General features: G+C 38.3%; 1 protein-coding gene across 1 annotated transcript in view; it reads left to right on the plus strand.

Moving 5' to 3' along the window:
* The first annotated feature begins 378 nt into the window (after window positions 1–378).
* Window positions 379–23178, plus strand: part of NUCB2 (nucleobindin 2) — a 28170-nt gene continuing 5370 nt past the window's right edge. Inside the window, exons 1-8 of the mRNA XM_059825860.1 lie at window positions 379–490; window positions 13024–13167; window positions 13819–13926; window positions 15268–15394; window positions 18740–18843; window positions 20536–20721; window positions 21369–21459; window positions 23012–23070. Coding sequence (XP_059681843.1) covers window positions 13024–13167; window positions 13819–13926; window positions 15268–15394; window positions 18740–18843; window positions 20536–20721; window positions 21369–21459; window positions 23012–23070 — 819 coding nt within the window. The 5' untranslated portion in view covers window positions 379–490. The remainder of the gene's footprint in view (window positions 491–13023; window positions 13168–13818; window positions 13927–15267; window positions 15395–18739; window positions 18844–20535; window positions 20722–21368; window positions 21460–23011; window positions 23071–23178) is intronic.

Below are 23178 nucleotides of genomic sequence, written 5' to 3' on the forward strand. Positions count from 1 at the left end.
TCCCCCCCCGCGGCCCAGGTACGTGCCCGCGTCCCCACCTCCCCCGTGACGCCAGAGGCGCGCGGCCCGGGCCCGCCTCCGCAGCGACCGCCACGTACCTTCTCGGCGCAGGCGGCTGCGGTGGCGGCCCGGCCCCTCGCGCAATCTCGCCTCGGCGTCCGGCGCTGCCCAATCAGAGTCCTCCGCGATGCCCAGGCGGGTGTCAGGCCCTGCCAATCCCCGCGCCTCGAGGGGCGGGACCTGTCCCCATGGCAACGGGAGCCGGGGCCGCCAGAGTGCCGTGGGTCTGTCGCGCCGCACCATACCGCGCCGTGCCGTGCCGTACTGTACTGTACTGTACCGCGCCGCGCCGCCCCGGGCCTGGCCGTGGTGCTGAGCCCCGCAGACCCTCAGGAGGACGCCCGGGGGACGCCCCCTTCATCGCCGCGCGCAGAAGACACCTCGCCCTTAAGAAGCAGCGGCTCCTCTCCCGCCGCAGGGGGACCGAAAGGTAGCACCGCCCGTCCCAGGCTGCCCCCGGGGCGGCGGTACCCCCCTCGGTGGCGGAGCGGGCCGGCGGGAGGCGCCCCGCGGGCGCGGAGCGGGGCGGAGGCCTCGCGGCGGGGCAGCTCCTGTCAGGCAGAGCCGTTGGCCGCCGCGGGGATGGGGGGGGCGCGCGCTCTCCCTCGCGGGGGTTTAACCGCCCGCCCTCCTGTCAGGTTTGAGAGCACGAAACAACGGCGATGCGGGGGGCAACGGTGCGCGCAGCGGTGCCGGGGGGCGGGCGGGCCAGAGCAGCCCGCCGGGGCGAGGGGCTTCCTCGCGTGCGGGGGGCGGCGGTGGCGGGAGAGGGGAGCAACCGAAGCGTGGCCGAGCGTGTCCCGCCGCCCGCCGTGAGGAAGGCTCCGCGGGCTTCCCTCCCTCCGGCCTGCACGCGCGGGTGCCGTCCGCCGGAGTCAGCGGCTTTTCAGGAAGTCACACTTGGGCCGCCCCGCTGATGGGCGCGTGAGCGGTTAGCTTTGAAGCGCCGGGAGAAGTAAGGGCATACCTGGCAGCATCAGCAACATCTTGACTGGCCGCTAATTGCACAGCCGCAGGAAGAACGTCGGCTGCTTTGTCCGGGAGGCTAGACTGGTTTCACTACACGGGGTACAGCTTTTCGGCGTTACGCTTACTGTAGTACCACTGGAGGAGGTAGGTAAAATACTGTAGTGTCAGGCTAGCCGCTGTGCTCAGGAAATGTTCCAGAAGAGGAAAAGGTTGAAACGTGGTTGTAGAGAGGTAACTTTTTTTTTTTTCTGAAAAGAACGTGGCTGTGGTTTTCAAAAGCATTCATGTTTGGCATCACTTTTTAGTAAGCCGGTAGGAGAAAAAGCCTCTGTTGTTTGAGTTGTAAGTATTTGCTGTGGAGAAATAACACCCAGCATTTTCAAAATTAGACCATCACAGTAACAACAATGAAGCACCAGTACACCACAGTATCAAGTTCAATGTGGACGTTTGGGTCTTGTTTGTCATCTTGTTTTCTCCCACTCTAAAGAAAAGACCTGTAGTTAACTCAGTATTGGTGCAGTTCTACCATAAATTCTGAAGTGACTGTTCCTCTCAACTAAACAGAGCAGCATGCTAAAGGTTACTACTCTAAAGACTGGATGGGAGATGAAGAAACCAGGTTTTGTTGTAACCTTTATTGACCTTTGCTTAAGACTCACAAAATGTTTATGGGAGAAGCCCACATTTCTGTGAGCACTTAAGATCAACTTATATCTCTTACTGTCAGTTGCTACACAATGATCTTGTACAGTCACAGTGCAACATCCACCATGGACTGCAAATTATTAACCTCATTACATACAGTAACTCCTAACTGTGATTATGTATTTTTCCCTTCTACTCGCTACTGTAAACTTTTGGACAGTGGCAGTATTTTATTTTAGAATAAAAAAGATAATTGTATAAAAAAAAGTAGTAACATAAGTCTATCTTTTAAAAAAATGTGTTGTAGTAGAACAATGTGAATCTCATTCACTTCTAACCAAGCTAATTAACATAGACAAAAAAAGGAGAAACAAAATTGTAAATTAATATTGCTCCTTGGGTCTGCATAAAACCTGCATTAGCTATTGGATGCAAAGGCATGTAATGTAAATTTGCTTGTGACTTGATGCTATAATATGGCTAAACAGATCATTATTTGATATGTGAAATTATATTCAGAAAACCCCATCAAGCAAATAAAAACTAAGCAAGAACAACAAGAAGGATTATTTTTGAATAAGACTAAGAAGTTTCCATACCTTGGCTCTGTAGTAACGATAGTATTGCTGAACTTTTTTATATGAACTTTTTTTTTTAATGAACTTTTTTATATGAACTTTTTTTTTAATATTAACTTTTCGTTCATATAAATCAAGTTAAAGGTTTTGTGTCAAAAGCTGCCCCCAAGTGATGTGTATAATTATAATCATGAAAGAGGAAAGCAGTAGTTCTCTGAGATAATAAAAAATGTAAAATATTATTTTATTGACTCCGATGTGAGAAGTGTGGAAATATTGACCGATGCTTCTAGTGGTATACTGACTAAACAAATGCGCTTTGCAAAAGAAAGATAAAAACCTTTACTGGTAAGTTAAAGGCCCGTATCAGTGTTGCCTTGATTTGAACTCCTGTGCAGCAAAGGTGTTTATCTAGTGAGGTATTGTGCTCTTGTCTATTTGACTGCTCTGCAAGCAGAAGAGATGTCTGTGAAGTTCCTGTTAGACACATAGTAGACACGAGCCTTCTGGATAGGGATATGCTTGTATGCTTTGTAGCTAAAAACATGGCCAGGTACTTAAGCCAAATTGAATTAAATCAGAGGCAAGATTCATGTTAATTTCCACAGCTTTTGCTCTTACATATTATATATGATTTGACAGTTGGAAAAATCATAGAATCATAGAATCATTTAGGTTGGAAAAGACCTTTAAGATCATCAGGTCGAATCGTAAACCTAACCCTGCCAAGTCCACCACTAAACCATGTCCCTAAGTGCCTCATCCACACGTCTTTTAAATACCTCCAGGGATGGAGACTCAACCACCTCCCTGGGCAGCCCGTTCCAGTGTCCGACAACTCTTTCAGTGAAGAAGTTTTTCCTAATATCCAGCCTAAACCTCTCCCGGTGCAACTTGTGGCCATTTCCTCTTGTCCTATCACTTGTCACTTGGGAGAAGAGACCAACACCCACCTCTCTGCAACCCCCTTTCAGGTAATTGTAGAGAGCGATGAGGTCTCCCCGCAGCCTCCTCTTCTCCAGACTGAACAACCCCAGCTCCCTCAGCCGCTCCTCATCAGACTTGTGTGACCCCTCACCAGCTTCGTCGCCCTTCTCTGGACACGCTCCAGCACCTCAATGTCCTTCTTGGAGTGAGGGGCCCAAAACTAAACACAGCATTCGAGGTGGGGCCTCACCAGTGCCAAGTACAGTGGGACAATCACTTCCCTCGTCCTGCTGGCCACACTGTTTCTGATACAGGCCAGGATGCCGTTGGCCTTTTTGGCCACCTGGGCACACAGCTGGCTCATACTCAGCCGGCTGTCAGCCAGCACCCCCAGGTCCTTTTCTGCCGGGCAGCTTTCCAGTCACTTGTCCCCAAGCCTGTAGCATTGCATGGGGTTGTTGTGACTGAAGTGCAGGTCCCGGCACTTGGCCTTGTTGAACCGCATACAATTGGCCTGAAATGAAACAAACTGCATTTTATTAGAACTGCTTTAATCATATTCAGTTGTAAATATTATTCTTCATCATAGGTAATTCAGGAAATATATAGGCCCTTTTCATGATTACATTTCATATGCTTTATATTATTTATAAAACAAGAGTGGGATGTTTATGCATATTTGGTTTACTAAGTAAGTAGAAATCAGTGGGAATTAACAAATTATGGAAAGAAATCCCATTAGGCAGCTATCATTAAGTGCCTAAATATTTTTAAATCTGGCTCCATATCGTTGGATCTGAATTTATTCTTGTTAGCTATTTTGTATTTTATTTCCAAAGGGGAGATAAAGTACCTTGAAGTCCTGGGGCATTCAAGGTTTACTTTAGCATCATCATTTGTTGTTGACTAGGGCAAAATGCATATTAGTAGAACAACTGAAATACTTTTTGATTTGAGATTAGGGTTTGAGCAAACGCTTTGGTTGCCTGTAGTAGCATATATGAAATGTGGTTGGTTTTTACTCCAGCACTGGCAAAATTGCTGTTTGCATTTATACAAAATGAATTTGTGAGATTCCAGGTTTGCTCTTGTATTTTGTGCTGTATGGAAACTGAACGTATTGTACAGGAAGCTGTATCTGTACTGGTATTTTTTTTTTTTAAATTTGCTTTTGAAGTTGATAAAAGTTTTATCAAGTATGCTTTGAATTCAATACAAGTTTTTGCTGGAGTATTGGTTTCATAAATCTTTTCTTTTGAGCCAACTTTATTGAAAAGAATTGACAAAGTCATGCAAGTTCCTTTTAAAAACAAGACTAGTATTTCAGCATTCAGTTAGTAATATAGCTTTGTAGACGCTGATATTTATTTTTCTGAAACAATGATAGGGAAGTTCCTTGGAGGCAAGTAGTATGTAAATATGTATGTGTATTTCTCTGTGTGTGCACGGTTTTTAAATAATGAACCATTAACATTGCAACAAGAAGAAAAAATAGTTGTCTTCTCAAACTTTACTTACGGCAGAGCTAAGCACATGTAGCAGCAGGCCATATGTTTTGCTTTGATGCCATCTTTATTTCTGGACATACAGTTGCGGTGTAAATAGTACTTGCTTCTTTCCCACTTGAGCATGCATAGTTTGTGTTACTATATAGTATCCCCCAGCATTTGGGTGACTCATTTAATAAAACAGCTGAAGTGTATTTTTTAAAAAAAAAGGTTCTGTCAGCAAATGTTGTACTGCACATAGTTGAGACATGCTGTCTTTTCTGAGAAGCTGAAAAAAGAAGCTGTTTTACCAGCCAACTTTTAACTATAGAGAGAACAAAGCAGATAAAGTGTGGTGAGAAAAACTTAAAAAATGCAAGTCAGAAGAAAGGAATTTATGTAAAGTAAACAGGATCAGAAGAAAGGATTCTGCTGCCTTTATGTACTTAAATAATAGTGTTTTATATAAAACTGTATTTACATACAGTATTAAAATGCTTCTTGAAAAAATAAGGAATGTCTCCTGGTGCAGAGAACTGAGTGGGATGTACTGTAACAAAAGACTAGGACAGCATGTCCAGGTTGAAACCTGATGGATATTGGCTAGAATAAAGAAGCAACATCTGAATCATGGGGTTAATGGACAACTTCGACAGAAGAGAAGAAATGTTTGAAGGATAATGAAAGGAAAACTGTTGCTGTTTGTGAGGGTGGGACATTTCCTGAAAGAGGAGAGAGGGAAAAATGATGCTTTCATTATTAACTTTTTAAAGGATGAATTCTCATTTGTGAAGAAAAGTATGCAGGTGTTTCTGTATTTTCAAGGATAACTTGTGAAGGGAAAACTAGTGCAGATTGTAGCCATTTCCCTTTTCACATCGTTTTCTGCTCATGAGAAATCTATATCTAGAGGACTAATGACCTAGTGAAAAGACCGTCTTCACTACAACCAGAGGTGTAGCTTAGCATCTTGAGCTGAAACAGATTTTTGCACTTGCTTCTCAAAATTGTTGCCACATTTTAGTTGTGCTACTACCAGATTAACTCATTGGACTAACATTGTGAAGAAGATGCATTAACTATAGATTCATTGACTTTCATCGTTGGTTAAGGTATGATAGCTTACAGTGTCTGTGCAGCAAGTCCTCCTGAAAGACAGGGAAGAAGTAACACTGATATTTCAGGTGTTTCCAAACAGAAAATATGGCAGAAGAACAATCTGTTTCCGCCTAATTTTAAAAACGTAATGTATTTTTTTAAGATTTTATGAGCTAATTAATTTATATCTTTGCAAATAATTTTTAAAGAAATGGAAAACCCCATGAAATTAAACATCCTCTATTTAAACTGTGATATATGGACAGGTGTATCACTGTTTCAGAGAGGTTTACAGATTCAAGATGCTAGATGGCTAGTTCAAACTGCTGAAGGACTCTTTTACATAGTTCAGATAAATTTGTAATATTCTCATCCTAGTAGTGAGGTTAGAATATTCTTAGAAAGATGAAGATCAGTGGATCTATTTTATCTCTTTCCTATTTTTTTTTAATTTAGCACTGCATATGAAGATTGTTCACTTCTCCAATGTACAGCATTAAAATAGGAAGTCACAGTACAGACATAACTATAGAGAATATTACTATCATCCTGCATGTCTGCACTGTATCTCACATGGGTTTAATTACTTCCATATCAGATACAGCAGGCATACATGCAATTTTATGAACAGATAGGCTTATTTGTGTATTCTATAAATCCAGATTTATGCTTACATTGCCCATCATGGTATGCATGGGTTTGGCAAGTGCAAACGTGCAATATTACATTTAGAGTGTTATACCAGTGCTATCTTGCTTCATTATCATCTGCTGAGCTTCTACATGTGCAGACACTACACACTATACACTGATAGCACTATATGTTTTTGCCTATCTCAGTTTTAGAAAATTTAATATTGGGTGTTACTTCTTTAAAAATATTTGTGCTTTGCTAGAAAGGTGATGGAGACATCAGTACCAGAATTATGCTGTTTTCTGGGCAATAGGTGTTAAGTTAATGAAAAGTAAATTTTCAGGTTTATGTTATAAACACCTGGCAGTTGTGTAAAATAGGTGTGCTAATGCCATGTTTAGCTGCTTGTGTTAGTGTTGCTAGAACAAACTTCAGAAGCTGCATTTTGTACTTATCTTTAATTTCATTTGAATTATAAAGACCCATGGCTCTTTATAATTCAAATGTCCAATCCTGTTCCACTGAAGTTGATAGGAATTTGTGATTAACTTTAGTAGGAACAAGATCAAGGTTGCTGCCAGAAAACCTGCTTCTTTTCTTTTCCAACTGTATTTTTCTGTTCATACAAGTACATTGATGGCTCTATTTTCTGGTGACCATCTCATTCTTTTAGCTCTCGCTCTGGTTTTTTGAAATACTTTATACTCAGAGAGGTGTTTATTTTTTGTTTTCCCTGAAAGCTTAGGATATTGGCTTTGTTTATAAATTACAGTATTTGTCAGTTCTAGACCGCTACTTTTATGATTAGTTCTTTTTATGTATCACAAGTAGAAATGTTTGTTTATCCCTCTAGGAAAGATGAGATTGATTTCTGATACAAGCAGATTAGAGTTGTGCTACCTTTTCATTTAGGTGAGCTACATGTTTTTGACTAAAATCACTTAATTTCCAGATGACAATTGTAACATTAGCTCTGTCCATCTGTCTTTAAGAAAGTAACCAGTCAGCTGGGCAGATTCATGACAATTTATATTTCTATTAAATTATATAGTAGTAGGAAGAGAGTAATAATAACAGGCTCAAGCGATGCCCCCATGGCAGGGTACAAGGATGCGTGCTGTCTGTTGTGTACCACTGATGACAATGATCAAATTGACATTACTCCTCTTCTGCAGCACAGTGATTATCTGTTGACTTGGTGGCTCCTAGTCCTTACAGAAGAAACCACATCCCTGGGTCAGACACCAGGATTCACCCCTAAAGTGCCTGGGAAGGAACAGGCATCCAGGAATGGGTTTCTCAAAAGTTGGGAACTGTTGAAGGTAGCTGGTAACAGTTTGAGAGTGGGAGGAACTCTTAATAGTAAAGTGTTTAGTGGAACAAAAACTGGAACCCCAGTTTTACTCTCATCCTGCCTCTTGTCACTCTTCCCTCTAGTTGCTGAATTTGAGAATCATGCTGAGTTTTGTCTTGCAGCTGATTAATGCTAGAATTTGCAATGGGCCTGGTTTCTGTCTTCAAATACGTGTCAGAGTAGAATGTGGTCAGTGACTCAGTTGTGACTGTCACACTCTAAAAGTTGATGCATGTCTTAGTCACCTGCTTTTATTGAGGGAATTTTGATGAGTATAGTCTTGGACTAATAGATACCTAAATACTCTTGTCTTCACTAGGTAATTACTTTTTATTCTAATAAATGTATTTCCAACTTACTTGTTATAGCACAGATTGTGTAAACAGTTGGGTTCCTCAAAATTCTACTGGAAGTCCTGTGTTAAGCATAGTAGTCTACAAAGTCAGCTGCAGTGGTAGAGATAATTTTTGCTTATTCATTTTGGTCTTCTCTGCTTTTAATTCTTCCTGGTACTTGTAGATTTTTTTGCCTGTTTTATCAAAAGGGCTACAATAAAAACACCTTATGCACAACCTGAAACAAAACTGCCTAATGGGCAGTAGGTAGCCTTCTTTCCAGAGCAGCTTATTACATCAATAGAAGTGAAGAACATACTGTGGTATCATCCAGTCCTTCCCATTATGTACGACAGTGTATAATTACAAAGGTTGGTATTTCCAAGGGAACCCAAATTGCCCATGAGCACAAATTCCACAGAAAGTCAGCAGACGCAATGGCACTTAGTTTGATTAGGGCTTTTGATAGATAAGCTTTGCTGACTACTGCAGAGGTAGTTTAAGATGATATGGCTTCAGTTGCTCATCCCAAATCTGCTGGAGATTAGTGCTTCCTCATGTGAGGTTTGGCAGACCAACACGTTTGCTTACACCCTAGCTGTTTCAGTTCAGCATGGACATTTTCTGTATCAGCTTTCCTGAGTAGCAAGGGAAAAAGTCCTAAAAATTTAAGCGTGCCCCGCTTTGGCCTGAACTGACAATCCCCATCTCCACAGTTATTCATGTTACTAGAAGTTGTAGGTCAGCAGCTTTAAAAAGATTATTTATGTCTTTAAAATGGATCAGAGACCAGGTGTCATCGTTGAAAGTGTTGGTTTTAGTACTTGGCAAAGAATGAATCAATGCCATAACTATGGCTAGCACTTGAGTTTCTGGCTTCTCTGCCATGGTTCAGCTCACTATGTGACCTGTTGAGGTCATGAAATGAGCATGCTCAAATAATAGCCACATATGATTTTCAAAAACACTGTTTACACACCTTACATAACTAGAGTGTTTATGATAACATTAAATTACTGTTATTTATATAATTTTGCGTATATAATTCAGTCAGGAAAATATGTATGCATCTATCAGGGGTCCACGTTTTTAGCATTATCAGAAGTTACAGTTTCTTTAAAGGAATACTTCAAACATACATAACCTTTTAAAAAAATAACATTTCTAACAATACTGAGAGTATAGTTATTATACTCGTATACTTCATAAGTCTTTTGGGTTTTACTAGTTTTGTTTCATATCCATTGCATACTTACGGCCTTTCACTTATCAGATTATTACACTGCCCCATTCATACTCTGCTAGAATTTCAGCAAGGTGGATTTTTGTTTTACCCATAAATTTTTTTGACTGTGATGCTCTGTGTTTAGAGATGTTATTGCCCAGGCTATTCTTGCAGAATCTTTCAAAGCAGATTTTGAGGTTCAGTTCTCTCCTATTCATTTTTTAAATACATTTAGTTGACAGATACTGAATTAAGTGTTTGTCTTACTTTTACTTTCTTTGCTATTTCTTTCATCTGAAAAGGAAAGTACAACGGCTTCCCCACAACTGTATCTCAATCTACTTTGTAAGTGAACCACCACCTTGCAAATATTCTCAGTCCCACCTATAGAATTTATAAACCTCTCTTGTTCAGAAACAATGCTGTGATGAAATCTGTAGCATAGCCTAGGCCTTCCAAGGTTCTTCTATTTCAAATGGAATATTAAAAGACTGGAAAAGATTCAGGGAAGACTAATGAGCATAATCAAAGGTCTGGAAAAGCTTCTGTAAAAGGAATCAGTAGGTGAGCTAGCACTGTGTAGGCTAGAAGAGCGAGGACTGGTGTACAATCACTGTTGGAGTGGTATAATATGGAAATGGTAATTAAGAATAAATTGTTTACATGTCTTCCAATACAAGAACTTAGGGGGTCATTGAATGAGGTGAATCAGTGACAGGTTCAGAGCACAGATGTTTCACACAACATGTGTTATCTGTGGAACACCTTGGCATAGGGTGTTACAGTTATAGAACTTTTTATGGTTCAAAAATCAATTGAATAAAGTACTGAAATAAAAATCCATTGAAGTAAAGAAAAGGTACAACCTGAATGTAAGAAAGGCCAAAAATCTCCAGTTGAGGCAGTCTAGAAGTGACAGTGAGTATCACTCTGTTCTCATGTCCTTCCCTAAGCACCCATCACTGCAGACAGGATCTAGGGCTAGAGGGCCTGTTGCTCTTACGGAGCAGAGGTGTTGTTATGCTCCTGAGGAAGCATATTGAATTATAAATATGATGAGGGCTGGTTATGTTATAGGTAGTCTGTTACAGAAACACTATTTTCTATTTCTGTCCAACTTGCTGCATAGGTTGAGCACTTGCTAATTGTTGTATTCAAGCCTACATGGTGATCTAGCTGTGTTCGTATGTTGACAGGTATATCAAAATGCCTTGGTAAGGATAAAATAACAGGCAACATTCTTCAGAGGATGACTCTAACACCAGACATGGCAATCTACTTTTGGAAAAAAGAGGACAAAATTAGAGGATCTTGTCCATGCAAGACAGAAAAAATTAAGTGACAGTAGGGTGATGATTGTCTGCCAGCTAAAAGAACTGGTGGCCTGCATCACATAGAGGCTTATTAATGTTATCCATGCCACTGACACATAAAATGAGCTATGCCACTAACAGGTGCAGACTCAGCTGATAGCTCTAGTGCAGGACTTCCCAGCTGCATTGTTGGTCTGCCCTAGTAACCTAGCCTGGCCTGAAGATCTAGTATGAGTACAGGAAGGGAAATTTCTGCGCAAGTCCATTAGCTTGGTGATTTGGTTTATAGAATTCATCCAGTTAGTATTAAAAAATATTCAGTCTTGACATCTACATCCAGATTAGGAGACTTGAAAACCTAGTATTTGTTGGTTAATATAATTTCCTGTGATTAAATCCTGTTGAAATTACAAACCTAGGCACAGCATTTGTACAACAATATTCTGTAATTAAAAACATCTGAAGCATTGGAACTTTGGCATTTTTAAAAGTGATAGTGAATAACTAACTCCTTCATTCATCAGCTCTATAAAGTCCCTGCAAGCCAACGGCTTGTGTAGAAGTGTAGAAATTAACTGACTAGTTCCAGCAAATCAATCTGGGTTTGGGGTTTGGTTTTTTTTGTTTGCGTGTTTGCTTGTTTTAAAGGAATGACCTAGGCAAAGCTAATCAGACTTGCTGTTATGGATCTGACAGCAGTGCTGACATTGACTCTAATACGCTTAGTAAGGCAGCAACAATAGCTCCTGCTATCCCATCTGGTAATGATCAGATGTTAGTAATTTTTTAAAAGAAAGTAACAGGTATTTGCTATAACTGAGCAGAATCCATCTAGGCTCTTTTTGCTGAAGATGTGACTAAGAAAAACCAGACAATTCTTGTCATTCTTGAGCATTTGAGATATAGAACAGAAGATGGATAGGTGGATATATTTTTACCTCCAGCTATTCCCTCATCCCCAACAAGAAAAGGAATATCTCTGCACATCTTGTATGCATTTCCCATTTTTTTTAATGATAAGAGTGCCTTCTTTCATGTAATACTTATATGAATAAAGGGTGTCAACAATGCTTAATATTAAGCATGTACCATTATCTACATTTATTGCCTTAGGAAAGGGGCAGCTTAATCCAAGCAAAAGTAATGTTTCACTGTCAAGTACCAGAGCAGGTAGTCAGGAAAACTGGCACTGACACAGCAATTACAGTTTGTCCCTCTCACCTCCCCCCCAAAAAAGAGATTTGCTGCTGGTGGACGCAAGTACTTTTGATAGAATTACTTGCATGACTAGTTAAACTATGTGCACAGAAATTCTCCTTGTAGCAGGTATACTTTTGATTTCTTTGACTGCACATTTCTTGAATACAATGTCTTTTCCTTTGACGTATCAAAGCTAATTTTAGACACTATTTGCTGTCAACTTTCACTTTCCAGGAGGTGATTTATATTACTAAGGTAACATTGGAGTTTGCTTAAACTTTTTATAGAATATCCAGAGATGGCAGACTGTCATAAGCTGAATTGGCTGAATCCTCTCAAGACCCTGACTTCGCTGTCAGATGCTGGATTACCATCATTACTTTTTTAGCTGGATTTCTTGTACTCACACTGTTTAAATATTCCATCTTATCAGCTTCTGAATGAATTGAGCTATTTTCAACCAAATTTGATAGAGGGGGAGAAGGCAGAGCTTGGTGTTCATTAAACTACGTGTGAGTTAGCCCCATATAAGACACCGAAGAAACCCTAGGGGAGATTGGCTTAATAAAGACCCAGCCCCACAACAATTTCAGGTAGCGTGAACACTTTTTTCAGGAATCTCTGCCAACTTGAAATACAGATATAACATGGATTGTAAAATATTGTTATTGCAAATTAATTTTGGAGGGGATCTTGACTCCAAATTAGGCAAACTACTCCATTGCTGAAACATAAAAACTACTGGCATTACTACATTAAGATCTGATTCACTGTCCATCATTATCTTTAGGAGTTTGCCAATAACTTCAGCAAAGACATGATCAGAGTAGGAACGTCAGTATTAGTTATGCAAGACTTTTAGTCTTCCTAAACAAGTGTATGAACATTGGGTATTCCCACCTGTTCTGCAGTGCCATTGATAATACCTCAACATATTAAAAACCTCTCACTGTTTACAGTACAACTTAGGTTTGCCACACAACTGTAAGATAATCTAAGGAAATCTGCTTGTGTAATAATGGCCTTTAAAAATTAAAGCTGTATTTAATTCTTTGAGTTTTAGTATTCCTTGAGAGCAGTAGAACATGTGGGAAGTGGGTTATTATACATACCTATGTAGCAACATAAAAAAATTCTAATGAGTACAGTATGATAACATAATTCATGTAAATTTTTGTGTCTTGGTCTTATTTCAGATGAAGTGGCTATCTCTCCTGCCTCAACAGTGTATTTTGCTGATGACATGTCTTCTAATGGCCTTGGAAGCTGTACCTATAGACATAGATAAGACAAAAGTCAAAGGACAAGGCCACATAGAAGGAGAGAAGGTAGAAAATCCAGTAAGTGGAATTAAATTTATCTAATTAAGTATTTTTTCCTAACTGTTAGTAATTTGGCTATTGCAAACTCCCTTCCTGAAATTTAGATGTTCTTTACTGGACTTACTTGCAGGAAGGAAACCAGTATTAGCCAATTGTCATACTGTCTACCATCTACTATGGTGAGGTTCCATTTAAATTTGTTCTCTTTTATTTTTTTTCCATGAGCTGCTAAAGGTGAGGTGGCACATGGAAGGAATTCCCCAGCTTACAATAGGAAGAACTGCTTACTGTTCCACAGAGACTTCTTTCAAGTGATTGAGTGGTGGCTTAGGAAATTCCACTCAGTGATTCCAGTTTAGTGTTTCAAATAGAACAGTTATGGATGAATTGCAGTGTTTTAAAAAAACCCACAAAACTATGTTAACATGACAGATGCTTGTGTATGACATAGATTCCTAAACACTTTTCTCCTCTTCCTTGTCAGTTGGTGAAACAAATGAATCATAACTTGTTATAGGGCAACAATGCAAATCAGAAAAACTGAAGATACGTAAGAAAGTATAATGCTTGTGTTGCTGAGATTTGAGTTTCAGTTTAATCATTGTATTTAAACAAAATTAAATGTTTGGTAGTATATTCTTTTCTCAATTTCACATTCTTTTTTTGAAGGACACGGGACTTTATTATGATGAATATCTCAGGCAAGTAATAGATGTCTTGGAAACAGATAAGCATTTCAGGGAGAAACTCCAGACTGCTGACATAGAGGAAATAAAGGTAGGTACAAAAAAAAGAAAAAAAAAAAGAGTTAAATTGAGGCTAGTTAAATCCATAATCATGAGCCATGTACATTGTATTCTTTCTTCCTTTTCTTTCTTCATACTCCTCTCAATTTTTGTGAGCTTAAATTTCCTCTCATTTTTATTTACTTTGGTATTTAACTTTTACTAGATCTTTGTCTTTAGTCAAGGGACAGCAGAACTTCTGTTCATTAAAGTATATCCCATAGCATAAAAAAACCCCCCAACAACGTATACTTGAATCCATAGTTTTTGCCTTCTGCTTGTCTACCAAAAACCAGATTCAGACTCCATACAGGTAGGTAAACCTTCATGTACATCAAAACAGCTGCAAGCATACCTCCCACTCGCTGTTGCCTGCTGAGTCATTTGGAACACTGTTTTGAACATAGAGGTATATCTGTCTTCTGAGATTAAGATAATGTGTCACAGATGAATATGATGACATGGAAGAGAATTACAAGAAAGTCAGATTTTAAAGTCTGGGGAAATTGAGGAGTTGTGCTAGAGGTAAAGTCAGTGTATATAGTAATAAAATAGACCTCTAGCTTTTTCTGCTGCTGTCCTTTCTTTCATGCCAATCCACATAGCACTCTCTCCAAAACCTCGCTGCATTCTTGTCTTTTCTACTTTAGTTCCTGGCTCTAGGTGGTGGCTGTTTTGCATTCCCCTTTATAAGCTAGAAATTCAGCAAGGGACAGGTAGGAAACAGTCTAAAGTGATAGACTTAAAGAGGAGATCCTGCCTTTTGCATTTCCCTTAATCCCTCATGTTGCCGTTGGCAGCTTTTGGCTCCTTTTTCTTCTGTGCTACATCTCGTGTAACCCTTGCAGGTTACTATCCATTTCCAGATCCTGATAAATATTCTTGCAATACATATCAGTGGCTGTTGCTGTGCTTGTACCTCCTCTCAAGTCTTAAAGCCGTCAGCAAGTGGATGAAGAACACAGCACTTTGTGTGCATCTCACAGTCTTTTGAACTAATTTGAGAACATTTGATCAAGAAATTTGTCACTTCTTTAACATTATTAGGTATTGTTGCTTCAAGGTCATGCTTTTGCTCTTTGTACGAGCAAGATACTTAGAAATTCTCTTTTCAGAAAGCTTTTAGGATTCCTCTTTGTTTCTATAACCACAGGCTTAAAAAAAATTTGAATCTGCTCTTTGAAAGGATTTTGGGATTCCTATAGTGTGGGCTACAGCATTGCCACTAGTCTGCTGTCTTGCAGCTAGTCTGCTGTCTTGCAGCTCATGTCTAATGGGAATGCTAAAGGCTACTTTCTTCTAGCTTTTATATGCAACTTTTGTTTTTTGACAGAGTGGAAAACTAAGCAGAGAGCTTGATTTAGTAAGCCACCATGTGAGAACACGGCTGGATGAACTAAAAAGACAAGAAGTGGCAAGATTAAGAATGTTAATTAAAGCTAAAATGGATTCTGTTCAAGGTAAGAATATAAAATTTAACTAGGTGAGTTAACAGATGGGATTGTGTTGGAGAGGTGCCCAAAATCCATCAGTTATGCTTGCTTTGTTGTCAACAATAATGACTATAAGCTAAAAGTGAGTGTCCTTTCTGAGCTGGCCTAGGGAGAAGAAAAAAGCCATCTGTATTTTATAAATAACTAAACTTGATTCTGGCAGTGGATTTTTCAGATAATTCTAATCTTTTTCAACCTCTTTATTATTTTTGTAGTGCATCAATTTATAGATTACCCACCAATAACTAGTAACATAGTAGGACTATGTTCAAGAATACAACATGATAATAGCATTTCATGTCTTTACAGGGTAGAAAATGGATTTTTATTTTTACAGTCAGTTAACACAAAAGTTTTCCTTTTTCTCTTTTTAAGTCCCCTTTCCACCAGTTAGTTATTTTACAGATTTATAACAAACATTAAACATTTCAGTTCAGAAGATCGTTTTTCTTATTTTTGGAGCAGTTTTAAGCTCCTGAATAAAGAAAAACATTTGGAGTGAAAAAAAAATATCTCCATAGCATTTTCTTAATTGCTAATGAAATCATACAAACTCGGGCAATTTCTTTTAATGAATAAAGTATACAGGTTTCTAATGATTCTGATTGCTGTATGTTTGTGTGGGAAATGGTGCTATCCCTTTTCATTGCTTATTACTGAAGAATTTTTAAAGTTTGCATTTAGATCTAATTCTGTAAATTTCTTATTAGTGTTTTCTTTTTGAAGATAATTAGTTGTTCATAAACAAAGATCCTAATGAGGGACTGCATGATCTTGTTTCCGAAATGCTGTTTTTCACAAAGAAGCTCTAATAAAAAGGGCTTAATTTGCCTATGCAGATCATTTAATTATTAAAAACATTTACAAGTTATGGGAAGGGATCCCACTGAATTGAATAGGTGATGTATTAATTTAACATACTCCAAGAATAAGGATCTGTCTTCTAGGCTAAGCCAAATGTAGAGGTGGCAAGTAGACTGAAGCACGCATGTGCAAATATGTGTTCATGTGGCTGTTCCTAGGGTCAGGAAAGAATCAGATTAATTTGGGAAAAAGATAATAACGGTGTAGTACCTTTCCAATTAAGTCTTTAGGTGCTACCGTAGTATAATTAATGAATAATATTATAGAGTTGTCTGAAGGCATCAGATCACCTTTCAGTCCTTTGCTTTCTTTTAATGAAAATTCTAGTCCAGAGAGTAGAGACTACAGTCCACTGGTAGCTAGACTGTGCAGACCAGCAGTAGCCCCTCCACAGGAGTCACTGCATTGCCTCACACCCCTGCCAGACCCCGTGTCCAGCTTCCTCAGGAGGCTCTTTAGCTGCCGAGAACCCAGTCTCAATGCTCCTATTGTAGGCAAGGAGTCCAGTGACATCATGGTGACACTCACAGCAAGCTAGCTGACAGCAGCTAATGATACCTGATTGTAGACATAGTAAGTTTGTGTATTTTGAAATTTTTAATAGTTTAATGGACTGATTACTTCTACTGATTACTTCTAGCCCTCTCTACTTCCCTAAATCAAGAGTAACTAACAGAGCATGCTTTAGAAAAATAATTCCCCCCAATAGTTCAGATGTGTTAGAGTATAAGTGTAAGATTTTACATTTGGGAAAGAACAAGAACAGATTATTCCAGTTCAAAACATTCAGATGACTACGAAGATGTGAAAACAGGAGTGGGAAAACATTTTGTAAAGTTTATAATCAGCCCTACTAGTGAGTACTTCACACCACATGCAAGTATGGCCAGATTATCTATAAAATACAGCTGCATCTGTACACCTACACAGCATCTTGGAACATGTACAAAAGAGCATTCTATAGTAACAACAAGCAGATCTGTTTGATTTCCTTTTCTTTGTTCTGTTAATCTTTTCCCTGTAACACCACTTCATATCTTCGTCTTCTATCTGATCTAAAAAAAAAGAAAAAAGCACGTAAAGCCCTCTGGTTTTTTCCCCTCTCAGATGGATCAGGTTTAAAAAAAACAAAACAAAAACCAAACCAAAAATCCCCACCAAAACAACTTGAGATTATATTCTGCTTATATTCAGTCCTGATCCAGATGTGTTTTTAAACATTTGCACCCAGATCCTCCTAGACTGATCAATACAGTACAGAAGAGTGTTAGGAGTTGGGTCTCAGATAATATAGTAATGTGGCAAGTAAATACTGTCAAATAGAAAGATCTTTTTCCCATAAATATAAGGAATGGAGGAAAACAGGTTTGGGGGCAGGGGTTTTTTTGTTGTTCTGTTTTTTGTTCAGTTTTTTAAAAAGCCTATTATTACACTCCTAAAAAATGTTTCAAAAACAGGCTAAGGCACATACATTTCAACAGAAATTATGATCTCACCAGGGAGGAATGATGGTTGAAGTCTGCCCCAGCTAGTGTTTGCTGTTTTGTGATAATACAAACACAGCATTGAGTGTAAGACAGATAGTTTACCAGAGTAACGTATTCAAAATTGTGTTTTCCGATTTTTTTTAAACAAATAAAATATTCTTTGCTAAGTCATCTAGTAAAAGCTTGTCAGAATTGTTATACATAACATATCAAAGTGTATGCTGCTTAAGATAGCATTATTATCTAGCATTAGCAGTCAGAAACCATGGTAACATCTAGAAAAGCCTGTTGTAGAAATGTGTTTTGTTGTTAGTGCATTGTGTATTGATATTGTTAGGTATAGTTCCTCTCATAAGGAAGAGAGAAATGTTTGCAGCTTTTAGACAGACTCTCCACTGTCTTGCACTTCCTGTTTTGCACAAATGAAATTTGAATTATCTGCTTATCTGATTAGATATAATTTTACACCATATTGTACATACATCTTTGGCCAGATAGAAGTCATTTGCAAAATGTACAGGGCAACAGAAGAGTCAGACTTCTCCTAGTTCAGGAAAAAGATGCAAGTTGTTAGCTCTGATACTGCACGTAACTTCAACTATCTCATTTATATAAAAGGCATAAAAAGTTGTTCTCAGTTTGTGAAGCTCAAATTGATTGTACGTTTCCTTGTTGAAACACAAACCTTAATTTTTGCATGTTAAATTATTACATGCAATGCAACACTGACATCTCAGAAGGAATATAGTGCAAAGTGCTATCAAGTTTGTCAATCTCCTTCAGGAAAAGGAACTTTACAAGTGTTGCTGTAGTTTCCTCTGACAGTGAAAAAATTATACAGTCCTTAGGGAGCCTCAGGTACTTACAAGGCATAAGCTCTCATATGAAAGTTTTTAACTTCCTGATCTTGTTTGATTTCAAATTTACTTTAATGTTTTACATTTCTACCTTGTTCTTTCAGACACTGGCATAGACCATCAGGCTCTCCTTAAACAGTTTGAGCACCTGAACCATCAGAATCCTGACACATTCGAACCTAAAGACTTAGATATGCTGATCAAAGCAGTGAGTGCTAGATATAAACTACTATGGGGTTTTTTGGTATTAATTATTATGCTCTGGTAACGGCAAATCCTTTTATATATACCACTTTTTTATAAATGATGTGCAGTTTTCATTTTCAGAGAAAAGTCCGTTGTCTCCATTGTCAACATTTGAAAACTGTTGTCAGCGTGCATTATGCTGAAGAGCCCGTAAATTTTGGGGTGGCATCTTAACAGGACTTGCATTCACGTCACAGTACACGTGATTCCTTCGGGAATGAAATTCGCCTTTCTGGGAGCATTTAAATTAAATGCAGTTTTGATAGGGGTACATTTTTCCCAAGTGTATTTTCTGATTTCTAATGCTAAATGATTTAAGTGTCTCACAGAATGATATAAAAACATCATCCCTAAACTAACCATTTGAATTTCGGGATCTATTATGTATACGTCAAGCTGCAAAACCACAGCAGAGTAGAATTTAAGATATCAATATTAGAAATTGCAAATGCTGGTCATGGCATTCAATGTCTGTTTAGCAGATTCTGTATCAATCACAGGTGTTGAGTTTCTTTTCAGTGCATGTTTATTAAGGGCATGCAGTTAAGCTAAGCATGGCATGGCTTTTTTCAATTGCTGGAAAAAAAAAAAAATGCTTCTCGAGGGGAAAAAACACTTTAATCTCAGATACGCTTTAGAGAGCATTGCATGCCTGACATGAGTATTTGACAGTTTTTATATTTTCAAAATGAATGGGAAGTTAAGGTATATTTTAAGTTTCCTGTAATTTTTGTGGATTTTTTTACCCTTGGAAAATTTTATCTCTATTTTCTATAAAACTATTTTTTTATATAGATATTATAAAGTTTCTTGCCATTTCTGAGCATCACTTCTGGGAAAATTCTGATTGGCTAGAAGAAGCATATCCTCAGCAGGGCAGTTCTTTCTCTTACTATATTATTTTTCTTGTCTTCTCATTTCTCAGCTGAGATATTGATAGAGCGTAATGGGCATTTTAGGGCATCTGTGCTTTGGAATTGTTTTTGACAAGGTACAGTGAATTTGAAAATTAAAATGTAAATAATTGAGACACTACACGAGGTATGAACATGTTACTTTGAAAAGCACTACCAAAACATCCTTTGATACCTTGAGCTGTCTGAGAATGATACATGTCTAAACTCTACACAAATACATGTGAGAAATTCTCCCTTCACACCCTTTCTCCCCATATAATTGTTTTTTTTTATTTAATCTGTATAAAGCTGCTTCAAACTAATTCCCATTATCAATGAAGGTACTTTTTTCATTAAACTGTAGGATAAGCTACAAATGTCCATATTCTGAAATAAACAAGGAGTTAATGGCACTATTTGAAGCTGTGCTTAATTAGTATGGGACATAGTAAATTAACTTGAGTTAATTTATTATTAACTGATGAGAAAAGGCACCTTGATGCCCCTCTTACAGTACTGTGTAGTTGCAAAAATTGTCCAGCAGTTGAACCCTTGCAAATCAATTTCTGTGAAAATAATGAAGTGAGGAGGGATGTTTTTGCATCATGGTCACGTGAAAGTCTACCTCATATATAAAAGGAGAATGGCAATATGGCCAGCCTTGGCCACAGATCTGAACAATACAGTGTTTTCAATGTCATATGTCTTAACATAATCAGGTGCCATAATCATACATCCACATATATCTATATTTTTAGGCTACAAGTGACCTGGAAAACTATGATAAGACCCGCCATGAGGAGTTTAAGAAATATGAGATGATGAAAGAACATGAGAGGAGAGAGTATTTAAAAACGCTGGATGAAGAAAAGAGGCAGCGAGAAGAATCCAAATTTGAAGAGATGAAGAAAAAACATGGAGATCACCCTAAAGTTCACCATCCTGTAAGGCCACAGTCTGTTCTTATGTGATTGGGTGGAAGCTTTCCTTTCCAGAGACAAAAAGCTAATGAAGAGAAGGGTATATCTTGTTTGTTCTCAACTTTTGCCTCTTCTTATTGACATGAGAGCAGAGTGTGGGAACACTGTTAAGAGCATTACAAAACCCGCTATATATACCCCCATTTTTCCTGTACAAGTATGCTATTTGCTGGCAGAGTTATTATTTACAAAGAAGCTAAAACTCACGAGGAAGAAGCCAGAATGATATTCAAAACTGTAGGGATGCCTGCACGGTATGCCTGGCCTGCAAGGAACTGCATCACAGCACCTTTTGCTCTAGAAAAGGCAAACTAATTTAACTCCCTTCAGCTGTTGTTTCTAGATGAGTCTGTGTGGCCATGAATGCTTATTACAGGTGTTCCTTTCCACAGAATATGCATTTCCTTGACACTCCCTCTTTCCCTGGGCCTTTCTGTCTAATGGAAGTGTTAGACCTGACCAAAAGGGAGTTAAAGAAAATTCCATTGATTCCATTTGCGACATGACTAATCAGAAAATAAAGCCTTTCAGAGAAACTGTAATGCAAAGGTAATTGAAAAATTACACATAAATAATCTTTTGAATTGTTTTTCTTTGTAACCAATTTATAGGGAAGCAAAGATCAACTGAAAGAGGTGTGGGAAGAAGCAGATGGACTAGATCCTAATGAATTTGACCCCAAAACATTTTTCAAATTACATGGTAAGAGGTTTAGTTTAATTTAACGAACAAGTGAAGTGACTTTCTGTTACCTTCTGCTGAGGGCAAGTCTGTATTTATGCTAGGGTGAAGTCTTATACCTCAAGCAATTTGGATGAATCTGAAGAGTATAGAGGAGAAAATATTTATGCTATTGTTTTTAAGTTTCCTGCAAAGTTTTAAATGGGGTTTAAAAGTTGAAAACAGAGTTTTGTTTAACTACTCATAAAGTCATACAGCAGATAACCAGTAGTGATTGTTCAGGGAAGCGTGGGTACTTAGAGGGCTGTCCATAACTATGGCTTTGCTTACACACTACATACTAGGAATAAATCCTCAGAGGTGTGTGTGGGAAACCTGCTTTCTCATCATCTCTGCAGATAAGTGCCAGACTCTCCTATCTTTGGAGTGGTCATAAAAGCGCCAAGCCTCTTCAGAAGTTGCAAGATTCCCTTAATAAAACAAAACCCAAAATGACCCCCAATCCTGCCTCTGTATTTCTGAGCAGCTAGAAACAATAAAATAGTAGCAGAGATGAGGATGCATCTCAGTGGGCATTTTGCTTTAAATGTGATTATATAAATGTATAACCTTATATCCTGACATTATTAAATGCTTCATAATAAAGTACCCTTAAGCAGATCCTGCCTGGCACTAGGCTACCAAGGGTTGTATAGTATACGTAATTGGACTAATCCCAAAGATGATAATTTAACTGACAAAAAGTGTTCTAGCTTGAGTCTGAACTTTTATCTTGGTTTATAAAATATATAAATAAGTATTATAGTTATTAAATCTTATTTCTTCTTTCTTGAAAGATAACTTTCTGAAAATTTTTGATAGCTTTTTTTGTGCAAATCGTACCAAAGCAGAAATAGCTGAAACAACCTTTTGTCTTAGAGCTTCGTATATAAAAAAAACTTTGAAGCAATTAAACAAAAATATTGCATAATAACACTCATTTGAAGTAGACATTCTTTTTCAGTTTCAGAGGTAGTATAACAATGTTCAGAGTAGAATGTAGGATAAAAGACGGATCGTTAGTTATCAAGTATTCTCTCTGCATTTGTCATGAAAAGTCGTTTTACAGTGATCTATTCTCAAGCACTGCATATTTGTATAGATTTTCATGTAATTCTTCAGGTTTTTTGGAGAGTCATACTGTGGTTAACAAAGTTTTTCTACAGATTTTTGTTGCTCCTGAATCTATTTACAAATGTAGTTGTTAAATTGGGACAACTTGTTCTCAGCAATATTTTTTGGCAATTGCACTCTGTGCAATCCTGTTGTGACCTATTTCAGTGTGCTAATCTAAGAAGCAGGGAAATTGCTCCAGACTTGTCCAACCAACCAACGAAAAATGGCAATACAGTTCAGCCAATGCCTGATAAAAACCTAAACAGAAAAAATGACCTATGTAACCAGCTTCTTGCTAAATGATGTTTTTAATCCATGTGAAATGCATGTGCTGATACTTACTTAACTCATGCAGAACTATTAAATGTATTACTTTCTGTACATACTGAACTTGTATTTTCAACACTTCTTTTTGTAGATGTCAATAATGATGGTTTCCTGGATGAGCAAGAGTTAGAAGCCCTATTTACTAAAGAGGTAAAAAAAAAAAAAAGGTCAAAAACTTAACTTGTTTCAGTAAACAGTTACAAGGATGTCTCTATTTTTTCCAAGTGTATTTGGGGGCTTTGGACTACAAATTAGAGT

The sequence above is a fragment of the Gavia stellata genome, chromosome 17, assembly GCF_030936135.1.
Source record: "Gavia stellata isolate bGavSte3 chromosome 17, bGavSte3.hap2, whole genome shotgun sequence".
Lineage (NCBI taxonomy): Eukaryota > Metazoa > Chordata > Aves > Gaviiformes > Gaviidae > Gavia > Gavia stellata.